The sequence below is a fragment of the Globicephala melas genome, chromosome X (genome assembly GCF_963455315.2).
Source record: "Globicephala melas chromosome X, mGloMel1.2, whole genome shotgun sequence".
NCBI classification, from domain to species: domain Eukaryota; kingdom Metazoa; phylum Chordata; class Mammalia; order Artiodactyla; family Delphinidae; genus Globicephala; species Globicephala melas.
Genome location: NC_083335.1, coordinates 2,601,933 through 2,615,382, shown reverse-complemented (window position 1 = coordinate 2,615,382; position 13,450 = coordinate 2,601,933). Strand labels below are relative to the sequence as shown.

General features: G+C 60.8%; 3 protein-coding genes across 3 annotated transcripts; all 3 read left to right on the top strand.

Annotated features, from left to right (window-relative positions):
• The first annotated feature begins 1,074 nt into the window (after window positions 1-1,074).
• On the top strand, window positions 1,075-1,932 carry LOC132594589 (melanoma-associated antigen 8-like). Its single transcript, XM_060292994.1, has one exon. It carries the CDS (start codon window positions 1,075-1,077, stop codon window positions 1,930-1,932), a length of 858 nt encoding a protein of 285 aa, XP_060148977.1.
• Window positions 1,933-6,513: 4,581 nt separating this feature from the next.
• Window positions 6,514-9,192, top strand: LOC132594605 (paraneoplastic antigen Ma6E-like). Its single transcript, XM_060293081.1, has 3 exons — window positions 6,514-7,027; window positions 7,118-7,279; window positions 7,565-9,192. The coding sequence occupies exons 1-3, from the start codon at window positions 6,514-6,516 to the stop codon at window positions 9,190-9,192; spliced, it is 2,304 nt and encodes a 767-aa protein (XP_060149064.1).
• A 1,609-nt stretch (window positions 9,193-10,801) lies between these two features.
• Window positions 10,802-12,789, top strand: LOC132594588 (heat shock transcription factor, X-linked-like). Its single transcript, XM_060292993.1, has 2 exons — window positions 10,802-11,347; window positions 12,304-12,789. The coding sequence occupies exons 1-2, from the start codon at window positions 10,802-10,804 to the stop codon at window positions 12,787-12,789; spliced, it is 1,032 nt and encodes a 343-aa protein (XP_060148976.1).
• Window positions 12,790-13,450: the final 661 nt, after the last annotated feature.

Here is a 13,450-nt window from a genome sequence, read left to right as displayed (position 1 = left end):
AGGAAGCCATGCTCTGGGGGTCTGGCCTCAGGCCCCGGCAAGGGTCATGGAAAAGACTGGGGAGACCCCTCCTCACACAGAGTACTTAGAGCCCAGCCGGCCCTGCCCCTTTTGTCACCCATGGGTGTCCCAGAATAGGTGGGAGCATTGACTCCCCGTCACATCCTCTCCTGGTGTCTTATGGAGGTGAGGCCTTGGCTGAAGGAGATTGGTCATAGTCAGCAGAGGGAGCTGTCCCAGGCCCTGCAGGGTGTCAAGGTGCAGACTGAGTGGACCACCCATCGTCCCAGCACAGAGGGACCCCACGGAGTTTGGCCACCCCTTTTTGTCCCCTGTGACCCCTGTTAGCCCCTGGGCGGGTGTGGCCAGTATTCGGGGCCCCTCACTTCTTGTTAGTGCAGGGAATTTGTTTGAGAATTTTGACTCAGACAGCAGACAGAGGGCCCAGGCCCTGCCAGGGGGAAGGGGAGGCCCTGCCCTGAGTGAGCACAGAGGGGGCCACCCATGCCAGGACAGTGGGAACCTCACAGAGTAAAGCCCAGTCCTCCTGCCGGCACCGAGGGGCACAGGGCTGTGCCACAGTGTACACAAGAGGTGCGCCCTCCATTCCTCTTACAGGGGCTCCAGGAACCGGGAGGCGAAGGCCCAGGTCTGAGGACCGTGTCCTCAGGGCACAGAGCAGAGGAGGCCCAGGCAGCGCCAGGAGCCAAGGGGAGGTGCGTGCCCTGAGTGTGTACCCAGGGGCTCCCCCTCCCAGAACAGAGGGGACCCCACAACACCCAAGTCACCCCACCGCCCTGACAGCCCCAGAACCTGGGGCCGTGCTGGCTGCACCCTGAGGAGCCCCCTCACTTCCTTCTTCAGGTTGGCAGGGGACAGGCCACCCAGGAGGAGCGCCCCTGTGAGGCCCGAGGGCAGCCCTTAAGACGAGACCTGTAAGTGGCCTTTGTCAGAGCTGCCCAGGGTGCCTTTCTCTGCCGAGGCCGCTCACACCCCCTCTCTTCCCCAGGTACGAGGTCCCCTGCCCACACTCCCGTGGGCGGCCCGACCCCAGTAATCAGGCCCCTGGTCGAGATGAGTGAGCTCCGCCAGCCTGAGGCCGACCTTGAGGCCCCAGTCCCGGCCCAGGGTCCTGTGGAGGCGCCGCTGCTGGGGGCTGCGGGGGAGGAGGCCGCATCCTCCTCGTCCTCCGCCTCCCCCTCGTCCTCCGCCTCCCCTGGCGCCCCCTCCTTCTCCGCCTATGCCGAGCCCTTGTCCCGTGAGGCACTTGTTGCGCTGATGGCTGACCTGGTGGGGTTCCTGCTCGTCAAGTTTCGTACTGGGGAGCCGACCTCCGAGGCGGAGATGCTGAGTACGGTCCTCCGGGAGCATCGGGACCACTTCCCCGTGGTCTTCCGCCTCGTTTGCGAGTGCCTGCAGCTGCTGTTTGGCGTGGACGTGAAGGTGGTGGACCCCCGCGAGCGCACCTACGTCCTGGTCCCCACCCTGGGCCTCACCTGGGATGCAGTGCTGAGGGCCGGGCAGCGCACGCCCAAGGCCGGCCTCCTGGTGCCGGTCCTGGGCGTGATCACCCTGTTCGGTGACCGCGCCCCTGAGGTGGAGGTGTGGGGAATGCTCGGCAACATGGGGGTGTGTGCCGGGAGGGAGTCCTGCATCTATGGGGAGCCCAGGGAGCTGCTCACCAAAGTGTGGGTGCAGGAGGGCTACCTGGAGTACCGGCAGGTGCCCCACAGCGACCCTGCCCGCTACGAGTTCCTGTGGGGTCCCCGGGCCTACGTGGAGACCAGCAAGTGGCAGGTCCTGGAGCATCTGCTCAGGATCAATAGCATGGATTCCAGGTTCTTCCCATCCGTGTCTGCAGGGAGCCTGAGCCAGTGCAGCAGCCAGTCCCACGTCCAGCAGCTTCTCCCGTGGGGCAGGAAGGGGGGCTGATCCTTCACTCTGAGTTTGAAGAGGGAGCGGTCAGCCTTCTAAGCAGTGAGAGCCGGGCGAGTTGGGGGAAGCCAGTGTGCAGCATTTTGGGTTCCTGTTGTGTATGTTGACATGGACTTCCATGTCTGTTTTCTTTAGGAATTTTTCACATATTGTCTCATTTAAAAGAAGGCTTAATAAGCTTCAGTATCTAAGTTTGCAAATGACATTAATCACACATGTATTTGCACTAATTCAGTTCAATGACAAGAGTTTTGCAATTGTGTAAAACAAATTGTAAGATTCCCATATTATTTTGTGATGGTGAACGAGATAACATGGCATTGGAATAGGAGTTTACTTGGAAATGTGAAAGTAATTAGCAGTACAACTGAAGGCCACCACGTTGTTCCTCGGGACACCCCGTCGTCCACTCAGTGGTGGGTACCCTGCTGTGGGACTTTCCTGTTCCAGCCATAGGGCAGGGCCAGGCCCCGAGCATGTGGGCCAGAGGGGGAGTGGCTGACCTGGGGGAGCGGGCATTGCTGGCACCCATCTTCCTGGCGAGACACCACCCGCAGGGCCCTCAGGAAGGGAGGCAGTGGGGGGATGGAGGGCCGCCAGGTGGGGTGTAGTGGAGGCACATTGTTGGGGACACTAGTGGGGGGGCCGTGACCCCCAGACTCTGGTGGCTGTTACAAGTTCCTCTCTGTGTTATCATGCCCTCTGTTCAATGGTTTCAGTCAAAGTTTCTCTTAGTAAAGTTCTCTGAAAGTTTCAGCTGAGTCTGGCCTCTGCTGTGGGCAATGGAGGGAAAGGGATGCTGCAGGTGAGGGCGGGGGTCAAGAGTCCGATTCCTGCTCAGCACCCGTGGGACACCCCTCCAGTGAGAGGGTAGGGTAGGCACTTTGCAGACCCAGAGATGGTGAGTGCTTTTTTCCATTTCATAGGTGAATTGTAAAGTTTTAGCAAAAACTGATAATTGCCTAAAAAGGCAGTAGAGAAGTTAAAATGTAAATGAAAACCTTGATTATCTCAGCAGGAAAAAGGGAACATAGGAGCAACAATAGTTGGACAGACACTGCTATGGACTGAATATTTGTAAACCTCTCCCCCTCATTCACCTGTTAGATTCTAACCCCCAAAGGGATGGCATTTGGAGGTGGGGCCCTGGGAAGTGATTAGCCCATGAGGGGGGAGCCCTCATGAATGAGATTACCTCCCTTATAAAAGAGGCCCCAGACGGCTGCCTCATCCTCTTGTGCCATGTGAGAAGATGGCTAGTTGATACAACTAGACAAGAAACCAGTCCATATAAAGAAGAGCTTTATTACTATTATTTATTACTCAGCCGTACAAAGGAACGAAATTGGGTCATTTGTAGAGATGTGGATGGATCTAGAGACTGTCATACAGAGTGAAGGAAGTCAGAAAGAGAGAAACAAATATCGTGTATTAATGCACATATGTGGAACCTAGATAAATGGTACAGATGAACCGGTTTGCAGGGCAGAAATAGAGACACAGATGTAGAGCACAAACATATGGGCACCAAGGTGAGAAAATGGTGGGGGCGGGCGGGGGGTGTGATGAATTGGGAGATTGGGATTGACAAATGTACACTAATATGTATAAAATGGGTAACTCATAAGAACCTGCTGTATAAAAAAATACATAAAATAAAATTCAAAAGTTAAAACAAACCAAAGAAATAAGAATAGGTTTATGACATTATCAATCACAGTAGAAAACCACCTGTAAAGACAAATGGACGTACTTGCCACAACGGGCTCTGCATCGCCAAGTTCGCTCCCCCAACTCCGCAGCCTCGCAGGAGGCCTTCCTATTGGTGGAAGGCCAATGGGCGTGTCTTTTGCTTCCGGAGGCGCCAAGCCTTGGGACCTCAGGCCCTCAGTGCGCATGGCTACTGCTGCTTCCGTAGCAGAGCGCCTCCTCACGTGCTCTTCTGATCCAACCAGTTTCTCGGTAAAGAGACGTCTAGAACTTTCTCCCTCATCTTCCTGGGGCTTCCGGGAGCACCCGGAAGCCCACGTGGCGTTCGCACAGAGTGCCTGGGACAGTCGGCGGCACAGTTCCTGGCTGCTCTGCTGAGACGAGCTCTTCAGCCCCTCGTGAGCGGGACTCCGGAGCCATCCACAGAGTCAGAGCGAGTCAGGAGACAGGCGGCGGCTTTGCCGGGGGCTGGACTCCGCAGGTACCGGGGGCCCCGGGAAGGAGTGGAGGTCGGGGGAGGGCTACGGGCTGCTCGGTTGGGAGTGGGGGAGCGGCGGCGGAGGGTAGCGGGCTGAAGGGGGGCTGAGGGAAGGGTCCCCCAGTGAGCGGGTCAGAGGGGAGGACCGCTGGCTTCCGGGGTGGCTGGTGGGGGGCGTTCTGGAGTCGGGGTGCAGAGGGTGGGGCTAATGGCTAAGCGTGGGGGGGGGCCTGAGCGGAGGGCTTCCTACTGGTCGGGTGGGGCCGGCTTTGGGGGCCAGAGGAGAGGACGACTGGCTGCGGGGGTGGGGAGGACGGGGAGGACGGGAAGGGCGGGCCCCACCCCCGGGGCCGAGACGGGAGGGGAGGGCTAACGGCTGCTGCGTGTGGCGGGAGGAAGGGGGAGCTACTCCTGGCTGAGGCGGGGGTCGATGGGGAGGACTCCCGGGCACGGGTGCGGTAGGCGTTAGGGGAGCTCCCGCCGGGGCGGGGCGTGGGGTGGGGGGGGAGGACGCTCGTGGCAGTTAGGGGGCTCCGGCTCCCGGGTGGGCGGGGGCAAGACGGGTGGGCTTTGCGTCTGGGGTACGAGAAGCGAGAGCCCCTGGCGCTGAGTGTGCTCGGGGGAGGACTCCCCGGTGTGGGGAGGTGAGAGAGGCAGTCTGACCTCTACGCATGGCGGGGCGCCCGGCTTCCAGGGCCCAGAGCGGAGCGCCACCAGCTGGTGGGTGGGGGAGGGTATATGGAGGGGATGTAGTGCGAGGGGTCGGGGAGGAGCCGCCTGGCCACGGGGGGGCGTAAGTGAAGCTGAGAGGGGGAGGCGCTGGGGCTGCTGTGATCCGGTGGAGGCTGTTGGCCATGGCAGATGGATTTGTGGGGGTCCAGGGAGGGGCTCTGGCCCACTGCATTAGGCATCGAGAGCTTCAGGTCGCCTCTGTCCGGGTGGCACAGGAATTGCAGAGGTGGGTGGGCAGGGCAAGACCCTGGCCTCCACACAGAGTACACAGATTCTTTACGAGGGTGCTTTGCACATTCACCCGGACACGCCATACCAGAGTTGTAAAACAGTCTCCATAAATTTAGCAGTATTGCAAGTTTCCATGATAAGTTTTCTCATCACGGGGGAATTTTATTTGATGGTACTAATGATAATATATCTTCAAATATTGGGAAACCCATGGATCAAAGAGAAAAATCACAGGGGGACTTAGAAAATATTTCCAAGTGAATACTAAAAAAGCACAACTTACCAAAATTAGTGGGAGGCAGCAAAAAGCGACAGGAGGAAACTGTATTCCTCTAAATGCTTCTGTTAGAAAAGAGTCAGGACATAAAATCAGTGAGCCAACAGTCCATTGAGAGATGCTAGAAGAAGAAGAGCAAAGGAAACATAAAATGAAGTAATAAGAGAGCTAAGAGAGGAAACCAGTGATAGAAAGCAAATTATGGACACGGTGAACAAAGCCACGCGCTTCTTTCAAAAGAGCAAGGAAACCGAGAAAGTCCTAGAACGATGAATCACGGAAACGTAGAAAGAACGCTGATCCCCAATATGAGGAATGAAAGAGGGCCAACGTTACGGATCAGATGTACATTAACAAAGAGGATATAGGGGAATATTATGGGACATTATGGAAATGTTTATGCTAACAAATTGGAAGACTTGAAAAATTCCTTGGGAAAAAGGCAGCTTCCTAAAACTGAGGCCAGAAATGTAGAAAAGGTGACGAGCCTTCTATCTGTCTTTTTTAAAAAAATTATTTTATTTTACTTTATTATTGTTTCTTGAGTCGTACGCAACAAGTGCTCTTTTGTTATTATTTTTAAATTGTATTTTTACTTTGGGCTGCGTTGGGTCTTTGTTGCTGCGCGCGGGCTTTCTCTAGGTGCAGCGAGCGGGGGCTACTCTTCGTTGCGGTGCGCAGGCCTCTCATTACGGTGGCTTCTCTTGTTGCAGAGCACGGGCTCCAGGCATGTGGGCTTCAGAGGTTGTGTCACGTGGACTCAGTAGTTGTGGCTCGTGGGCTCTAGAGCGCTGGGTCAGTGGTTGTGGCGCGTGGGGTTAGTTGCTCCGCGGCTTGTGGGATCTCCCCGGACCAGGGATCGAACCTGTGTCCCCTGCACTGGCAGGTGGATTCTTAACCACTGCGCCACCAGGGAAGTCCCTAGCCTTCTATCTTGTAAATAAATGTAATTTATAAAAAAAGTTTCCTAAAGTCAAACAAACCAAACAGGGCAGGGAGGTGCCCCAGGCTGCTGCTGTGAGGGGCACTAGGGTGGGCTGTGTGGCACAAACATGATTCTCTCCTCTTTGCACCCACAGGCCGATTCCCACACTTCAACAGCCTGTGCACACCTGTTTGATCGCTTCCCCCCACCCTCAGGTCCTCAAAGATGGCGATGGCTCTGGCGGTATTGCGGGACTGGTGCAGGTCGATGGGCGTGAACGCTCAGCGATCTCTGCTCATCCTGGGAATCCCAGATGACTGCAAAGACCAGGAATTCCAGGAGGCTGTGCAGGCTGCCCTGCGTTCCCTGGGCAGGTACCGAGTGCTGGGCAAGGTCTACAGAAAGGAGCTGGGGTCGAGTGTTGCCCTGGTCGAGTTTGCTGAGTGTTTAAATCGAAGCTTGCTCCCCCGCCAAATACCAGGCAAGGGAGGGCCCTGGACTGTGGTCTGCCTGCCCCAGGCCCCTGATGCTGATTCACAGGATAGACCCAGTTGCCCTGCGCAGCCCCAGGGACAAGCAGTGGTTGGCAGGGCGGGTGAGGCAGGAACTGCAGGTCACTCAGGAACTGCAGGGGAGGAGGAGGCTGCAGGGGAGGCGGGAGTCGCAGGTATGGAGGGAGACACAGGTGAGGAGGAAGCCTTAGGTGAGGAGGGAGCTGAACATGAGGAGGGAGCTGCAGGTGAGGAGAGAGCTGAAGGTGAGGCAGGAGCTGCAGGTGAGGAGGGAGCTGAAGGTGAGGAAGAAGGTGCAGGTGAGAAGGGAGCTGCAGGTGAGGAGGGAGCTGAAGGTGAGGAGGGAGCTGCAGGTGAGGAGGGAGCTGAAGGTGAGGAAGAAGGTGCAGGTGAGAAGGGAGCTGCAGGTGAGGAGGGAGCTGAAGGTGAGGAGGGAGCTGCAGGTGAGGAGGGAGCTGAAGGTGAGGTAGGAGCTGCAGGTGAGGAGGGAGCTGAAGGTGAGGAGGGAGCTGAAGGTGAGGGAGGTGCAGGTGAGGAGGGAGCTGCAGGTGAGGAGGGGGCTGAAGGTGAGGCAGGAGATGCAGGTGAGGAGGGAGCTGTAGGTGAGGCAGGAGATGCAGGTGAGGAAGGAGCTTCAGGTGAGGAGGGAGCCTCAGGTGAGGCAGGAGCTGCAGGTGGGGAAAGATCTGAGGGTCAAGCAGGAGCTGAAGGTGAAGCAGGAGTGTCAGATGAGGAAGGAGCTGCAGGTGACGACGGAACCTCAGGTGAGGCAGGAGTTGCAAGTGAGGCAGGAGCTGCAGGTGAGGAAGGAGCTGCAGGTGAAGCAGGAGATGAAGGTGAAGCAGGAGCTGAGTCAGATGAGGAAGGAGCTGCAGGTGAGGAGGGAGCTGAAGGTGAGGAGGGAGCTGAAGGTGAGGAGGGAGCTGCAGGTGAGGAAGGAGCTGCAGGTGCGGAAGGAGCTGAGGGTCAAGCAGGAGCTGAGGGTCAAGCAGGAGCTGAGGGTCAAGCAGGAGCTGAAGGTCAAGCAGGAGCTGAGTCAGATGAGGAAGGAGCTGCAGGTTACAGAAATGTTGCAGGCGTGGCAGGACTTCTGAGTGTGGCAGGACTTCTGAGTATGGCAGAACCCACGGGCGGGGCAATGGCTGCGCCTGAGGAAGCAGTTGTGACAGCGGCAGGCGCCATGGGTGAGGCAGGGCCCGGGACCCAGCAGTGGAGGCAGGCCTCGCAGCCCGTGCTGGACAGCATGGGCTACCAGGAGCTGGGAACCTTCTCTGGGATGGAAGAGCCGGGCCACGGGGAAGGGTCCTCTGAGAGCTGGCTGGAGCAGGCCAGCCACACGCTGCACCTGTGGCGCCACGTGTCTGAGAGGGAGAGGCGGAGGAGGCTGGTGGAGAGCTTGCGCGGCCCCGCGCTGGACCTCCTGCGTGGCCTCCTGGCGGAAGATCCCGAGCTGGCTGCCCAGGACTGCCTGGCCGCGCTGGTGCAGGTGTTTGGGAACAAGGACCCCCGGGGGAGTGCTCGGCTGAAGTTCGTGACCTGTGCCCAGCGGCCCCAGGAGACTCTCTCTGCGTACGTGATGCGCCTGGAAGGCCTGCTGCAGTCGGCCCTGGAGAAGGGGGCCATCCACCCGGCCATGGCGGACCAGGCGCGCGCCCGGCAGGTGCTGACACGGGCCCAGCTGAACGACACGCTCCGGGACACGCTGAGGAGGAGGCGGCTGATGAGGAGGCCTCCCGGCTTTGCGGGGATGCTGCGGCTCATCCAGAAGACCGAGGCCTGGGACGCCGACCTGGCTAGCAGGGAGCACTTCCCAGGGCAGGAAGAGGCCCGTGTGGACGTTGCAGTCCTGGCAGCAGCCGCCCAGGCCGCCCCGGCCCATGAGGCCATCACCGCAGGCACCACTGCACATGGTGAAGATACCACCGCCCAGGCCGCCCGTTCCAAGGAAGGGAGCGTCGAGGACCACCCGGCACGTGAGGAGGCCAGTGCGGCAGTTGCTGGCACTGCCAAGGCTGGCGAGGTGGCCCCTGAAGACCATGGTGCCACCAGGGCAGCCCCTGAAGACCATGGTGCCGCCAGGGCAGCCCCTGGCCCTGGGGAGACCAGCAACGCGTCCACGGCCATTCAGGAAGATGGAAGTGCTGCCGCCCCTGCGGACCTAGGTCAGGCAGGACCCTCAGATGCCCCCGGAGTCCCCATGCCTGGCCGGATGGGCAGTGCTTCCCCGGTGGCCCCAGGAGGTCCTGGCTGGGAGCCAGAGGGCCTCGCCCAGGCAGAAGGCCAGGAGGCCGAGGAGACCCCCGAGGAGGGGCTCAAGCCCATCCCAGAAGAGCCGGGAAATGAGGACGGGGCTGCAGAGATGAGCCCCCCAGGGTGCATCTCAGGCCAGTAGGCTCAGCAGGTCCCGGGGCCCCCAGGCTTGGAGGCAGGGGGAGGCCAGGCCTGGCAGCCTACTGGCCCCATGTTAGGGGCCACTCCAGGTGCCTGGGCCTCCCTCCTGAGAGGGTCCCCTATTCATCATCCCCTGGGGCAGGTTGCTCCCTGTACTGGCAAGCCCAAATGTGTCCCTGTAGGCCCCAGAGGGACCCAGGTGTCAAGGAACCCCCCAGCCCCCGCTCCCCTCCCCCCAACACACACACCCTAGCCATCGTGCCCCCGCAGAGCCCTGAGGTGCGCCACGTGCCAGCCAAGGCTCTGGTCTCTGTGGGCCAGTGTCGTGAGCTCAACGTGTGCTTCCTGGGCATAGATTCAGGCCCAGCGCTGCCTGTTGTTGTGGAAATGTGCATGTGTTCTCCTCTGAGCAGTTCCCCCAAGCCCTGCGCGGCGTGGAGACCCCGAGCCCAGTCCCAGGAGCCGGCGGGAAGGACGGGATGGACGAGGTCACAGCCAGCGCCCACCCCAGGACCTGGGAGCCCACCTGCGACCTTCAGAAGGAAGACCTTGACCGGGGCTGCAGGAGGTCTGCGGGAGGCCCCCCAGGGCTTGTGTTCTGCTGGGCCACCCCGTTGTTCCTCGGGACTCCACGTCCCCGGCTCGGTGGCGTGCGCCCTGCTGTGGGACTGTCCTGTGCCCGCCATAGGGCAGGGCCAGGCCCCGGGCATGTGGGCCAGAAATGGAGGGTCTGCCCTGGGGGGAGCGGGCATGGCCGGCGCCCATCTTCCTGGCGAGAGGCCACCCGCGGGGCCCTCAGGAAGGGAGACTGTGGGGAGATGGAGGGCCGCCGGGTGGGGTGTAGCGGAGGCACCTTTTTGAGGACCCTGGGTGGGGCCGGGACCCGTGAGCTCTGGTGGCCGTTAGAAGTTCCTCTGTGTGTTGTTATGCCCTGTGTTCAATGGTTTCAGTCAATGTTTCTGTTTAATAAATTTCCCTGAACGTTTCATCTGAGTCTGGCCTCTGCTGTGGGCAATGGAGGGAAAGGGCTGCTGCGGGTGAGGGCGGGGGTCCAGAGTCCGATTCCTGCTCAGCACCCATGGGACAGCTCTCCAGGGAGAGGATAAGGTAGGCACTTTGCAGACCCAGACATCATGAGGGTTTTTCTTCCAGTTCATAGGTGAATTGTAAAGTTTTAGCGCCCTTGACCGTGGGCCGCGTCTCGGGCGATGCTCGTGCTTGAAATCATGGGTGCTGTGCACGGCCCGGAAGGCCAGGGGACACACAGGAGGACTTCTGACCTCGTGGGTCACACGTGGGTCCGTGCACGTCTGCCTGGCCCGGGGGCTCCGGGACCAGAAGGCCGTGGCCGGTTTGCACGAGCGCTCGGCCTGTGGCTCTGCACCCGTGCACGAGTGTCTTCGTGCCCCCTGCGATGACGGGCGTGAAGCAGGAGGCTGACATGCTGACGGGCCTGCCCTTTATGATGTCACTTCCTGGCTGGGCTGTGCTGTCACCCCCGAGCAACCGGAGCACTTCTGTGAGGGGCTGAGCGGGAGTGTGAGCCCAGGGTGCTGCCGGCCGCGCTGCACTGTCCCGTTTACGGGGCGGAGGGGCACGCCGCGCTCCGCATGGCTGCAGACGAGAAGGGCCCCGCCGCGGGCAGGGCACCCGGCTTCGGCGAGGCGCCTCTTCCTCCCGACACAGCGGCTCCGGCCCTCGGCTCAGGGAGCTGCACCCCCCAGTCCCTCGCCCTGGACCAGCCCGTGCCCGCGGGGCACCCCGACCTCAGGCTGCTGCCTGGAGAAGCCACTTTCCAGGATTTGACGGAAGAGCCTTTGTTGAAAAGGCCTCGCACCGCCTGCGAGGCCGTGTGGGAAGGCAGCCTGCTCTCCCACCCCTTTCCCAGGAAGCTGTGGACGATCGTCCACAGCAGTCGCTTTGCATCCATTGGGTGGAATGAAGACGGGACTTGCATAGGCGTCAACAGGCCGCTGTTTCAAAAGGAGGTTTTGGACAGGGACGGCCTAGACAAGGTGTTCAAGACAGAACGTGTGGAGAGCTTCATCCGCCAGCTTAACCGCTATGGATTCAGCAAAGTGTACCAGGACATGCACACGTCCCTCTGCATGACCAACCTGTCCACGAAGGAGCGGCCCGCCCACGTCCTGAGCGAGGTAAGGAGGGCGGGGGACGGCGGGGGAGGAGCCCTCTCCAGGGGCTGAGCCGCTGGGCCCGGGGGTGGGGGGCGGGTGCCAACCCCGGGGCCGCCTGGGACGGCTGCAGGCGTGTCGGGAGAGCTTCCTTTAAAGGTGGTACTTGGGCACCGGCGTAACGGCCGGAGCTGGCAGTGCCACGAGCTGTGTTGGAACGTTGTTATGGGGGGGACCCGAAGCGTTCTCAGCACAAGGACGTCACTTCTCTCCCTCCTCCTTTTCCCTTTGCTGTGTCTGTGTGAGGTGATGCGTGTGAACTGGACCCCCTGTGGTGATCATTTCACAGCACACGCGGGCAAGGCGTCATCCTGTACTCCTGACACGTGGGCAGTGCCGCTCGTACCTGACACGCAGTCACAGCGGGGGACAAGAGGACACTGCTGCAACGCTGGCCCTTCCCGTCCTCCTGCTCGGGGACAGTGGCCCGCCGGGGGGAGGGGGGAGGTCTGTGTGCCCCCTTGACTCCCATAGCTCCAGAGCATCACTTGAGTGGGGGCGCAGGTCCTTTCCTGGGAAGCAGTCAGCGTCTCCGGTCTGGCCCCTGGAGGTGCTGGCCAGGGGGCGATTCGGACACTTCCTTAGAAAGCTACCGAACCTTGTTGCAGTCTCGTACCTGCAAACGCCAAGTCCCCTTTCGTGGGCCTTGTACTCGTCCTAAGGGGCCATTTTCAGTCATTTTCCAAGGGCGAAAGGTGATGGTGAGTGAGCGAGTCTCGGGGATGTCAAAGCTGGGGCACAGCGTCCTGCTGGGACCGGGTCCCGCTTTCTCCAAAGAGGCCCTGGGTCGGCTGGGGGAGGGCGCCCAGGGGCCCAGCCAGGCGGCTGCTGCTTGCGAGCAACTCTTTTGTGACTCGGGGTTTCCTTTTCTCTCTCAACCGCGACCTCAGTTACACTTCTACCACAGTCCCCTGTTTCAGAGAGACTGCCCGCACCTCCTGGTGAGGATGAAGCCGAGAGTACACACTAAACCAGCATCCGGGCAGGTGGACGGCGAGCCGGCAGCCCCGGGGCACCTCCCGGCGCCCAGCGCCGCGGAGCCGCAGGACGGCCTCCCACCGTATCCTGAGCACATCCAGGGGACCCCGAGCTACCCGCAACTCGACCATGCCTCCGCCCTGGCCAGGACTGACTCTGTCGCTCCGGCCCCTCCTTGGACAGCAGCCGAGCCCCCCACGCTGGATCCCAACGCGCAGGTTCTGGTCCCTCTAGTCCCTGTCCTGGCAGAGGTGGCCCAGCCAGCCGAGGTCCCCTGGCTCTGCTGCTCCTGGCCTCCCGCCCAGATGAGTCCTCCCTGGCCCGTGCCGGGCCTGGCCGCCGCACCCCCCCCAAGTCCTCAGCCTTCCCCCCCACCGCGCAGCTCCCGGGGGCCGCGCTGCTGCCTCTTGCGCACCCTGGATGCCTGAAGTGGCCGCCAGGCCTGCCGCCTCCCTGACCTTGATCCGTCGGCCGCTGAGCCACTTCTGCCATCGCTGCGTGGGCTCCCGCTCTTTCCTGGAATACCCGGCCCCTCCAGGCAGGCCCACAGAGGACCCTGACCAGGCAGACCCTGCAGACACACGGAGGTGGTAACGCGGCCAGAACCTTGCAGGGCAGTAAAGAGCACGGGGACATGAGAGTGATGTTCCACCCAACACGTGTTTGGCGCCTCCGTCCTGGGCGTGGCTGAGCAGTTGAGTCCCCTCAGCAGGAAACGATGACAGGTGACAGCCCACCCCCGGCACAGTGCGGGCACCTAGCAGCTAGCCAGTGAAGCCCCTCAGACGCCCTGTGTCCACCCACTAGAAAGACCCTTGAAGGGCTTGACAAGCACAAGGAAGGCCCTGGCACCCGCGGCTTCACAGTTGCGGGGGCATCGTGTCCAGCAGGGTCTCGATTTGACAGATGAGAAGAGCTCAGGCCTCCCCTGGTCAGAGGCCTGAAAAGAGCCCTTACTGTCCTGAGACGCACAGGTGTGGAGGTGACGGTCCCTGGCAGGGGCCTGCGGGTGTTCAGTTTGGGGATGCTCTGGTGTCTGGACAGCAGGATTGAGGTTTGCTTTTCACTGCGGGTCCTGCGTCTGGAGAC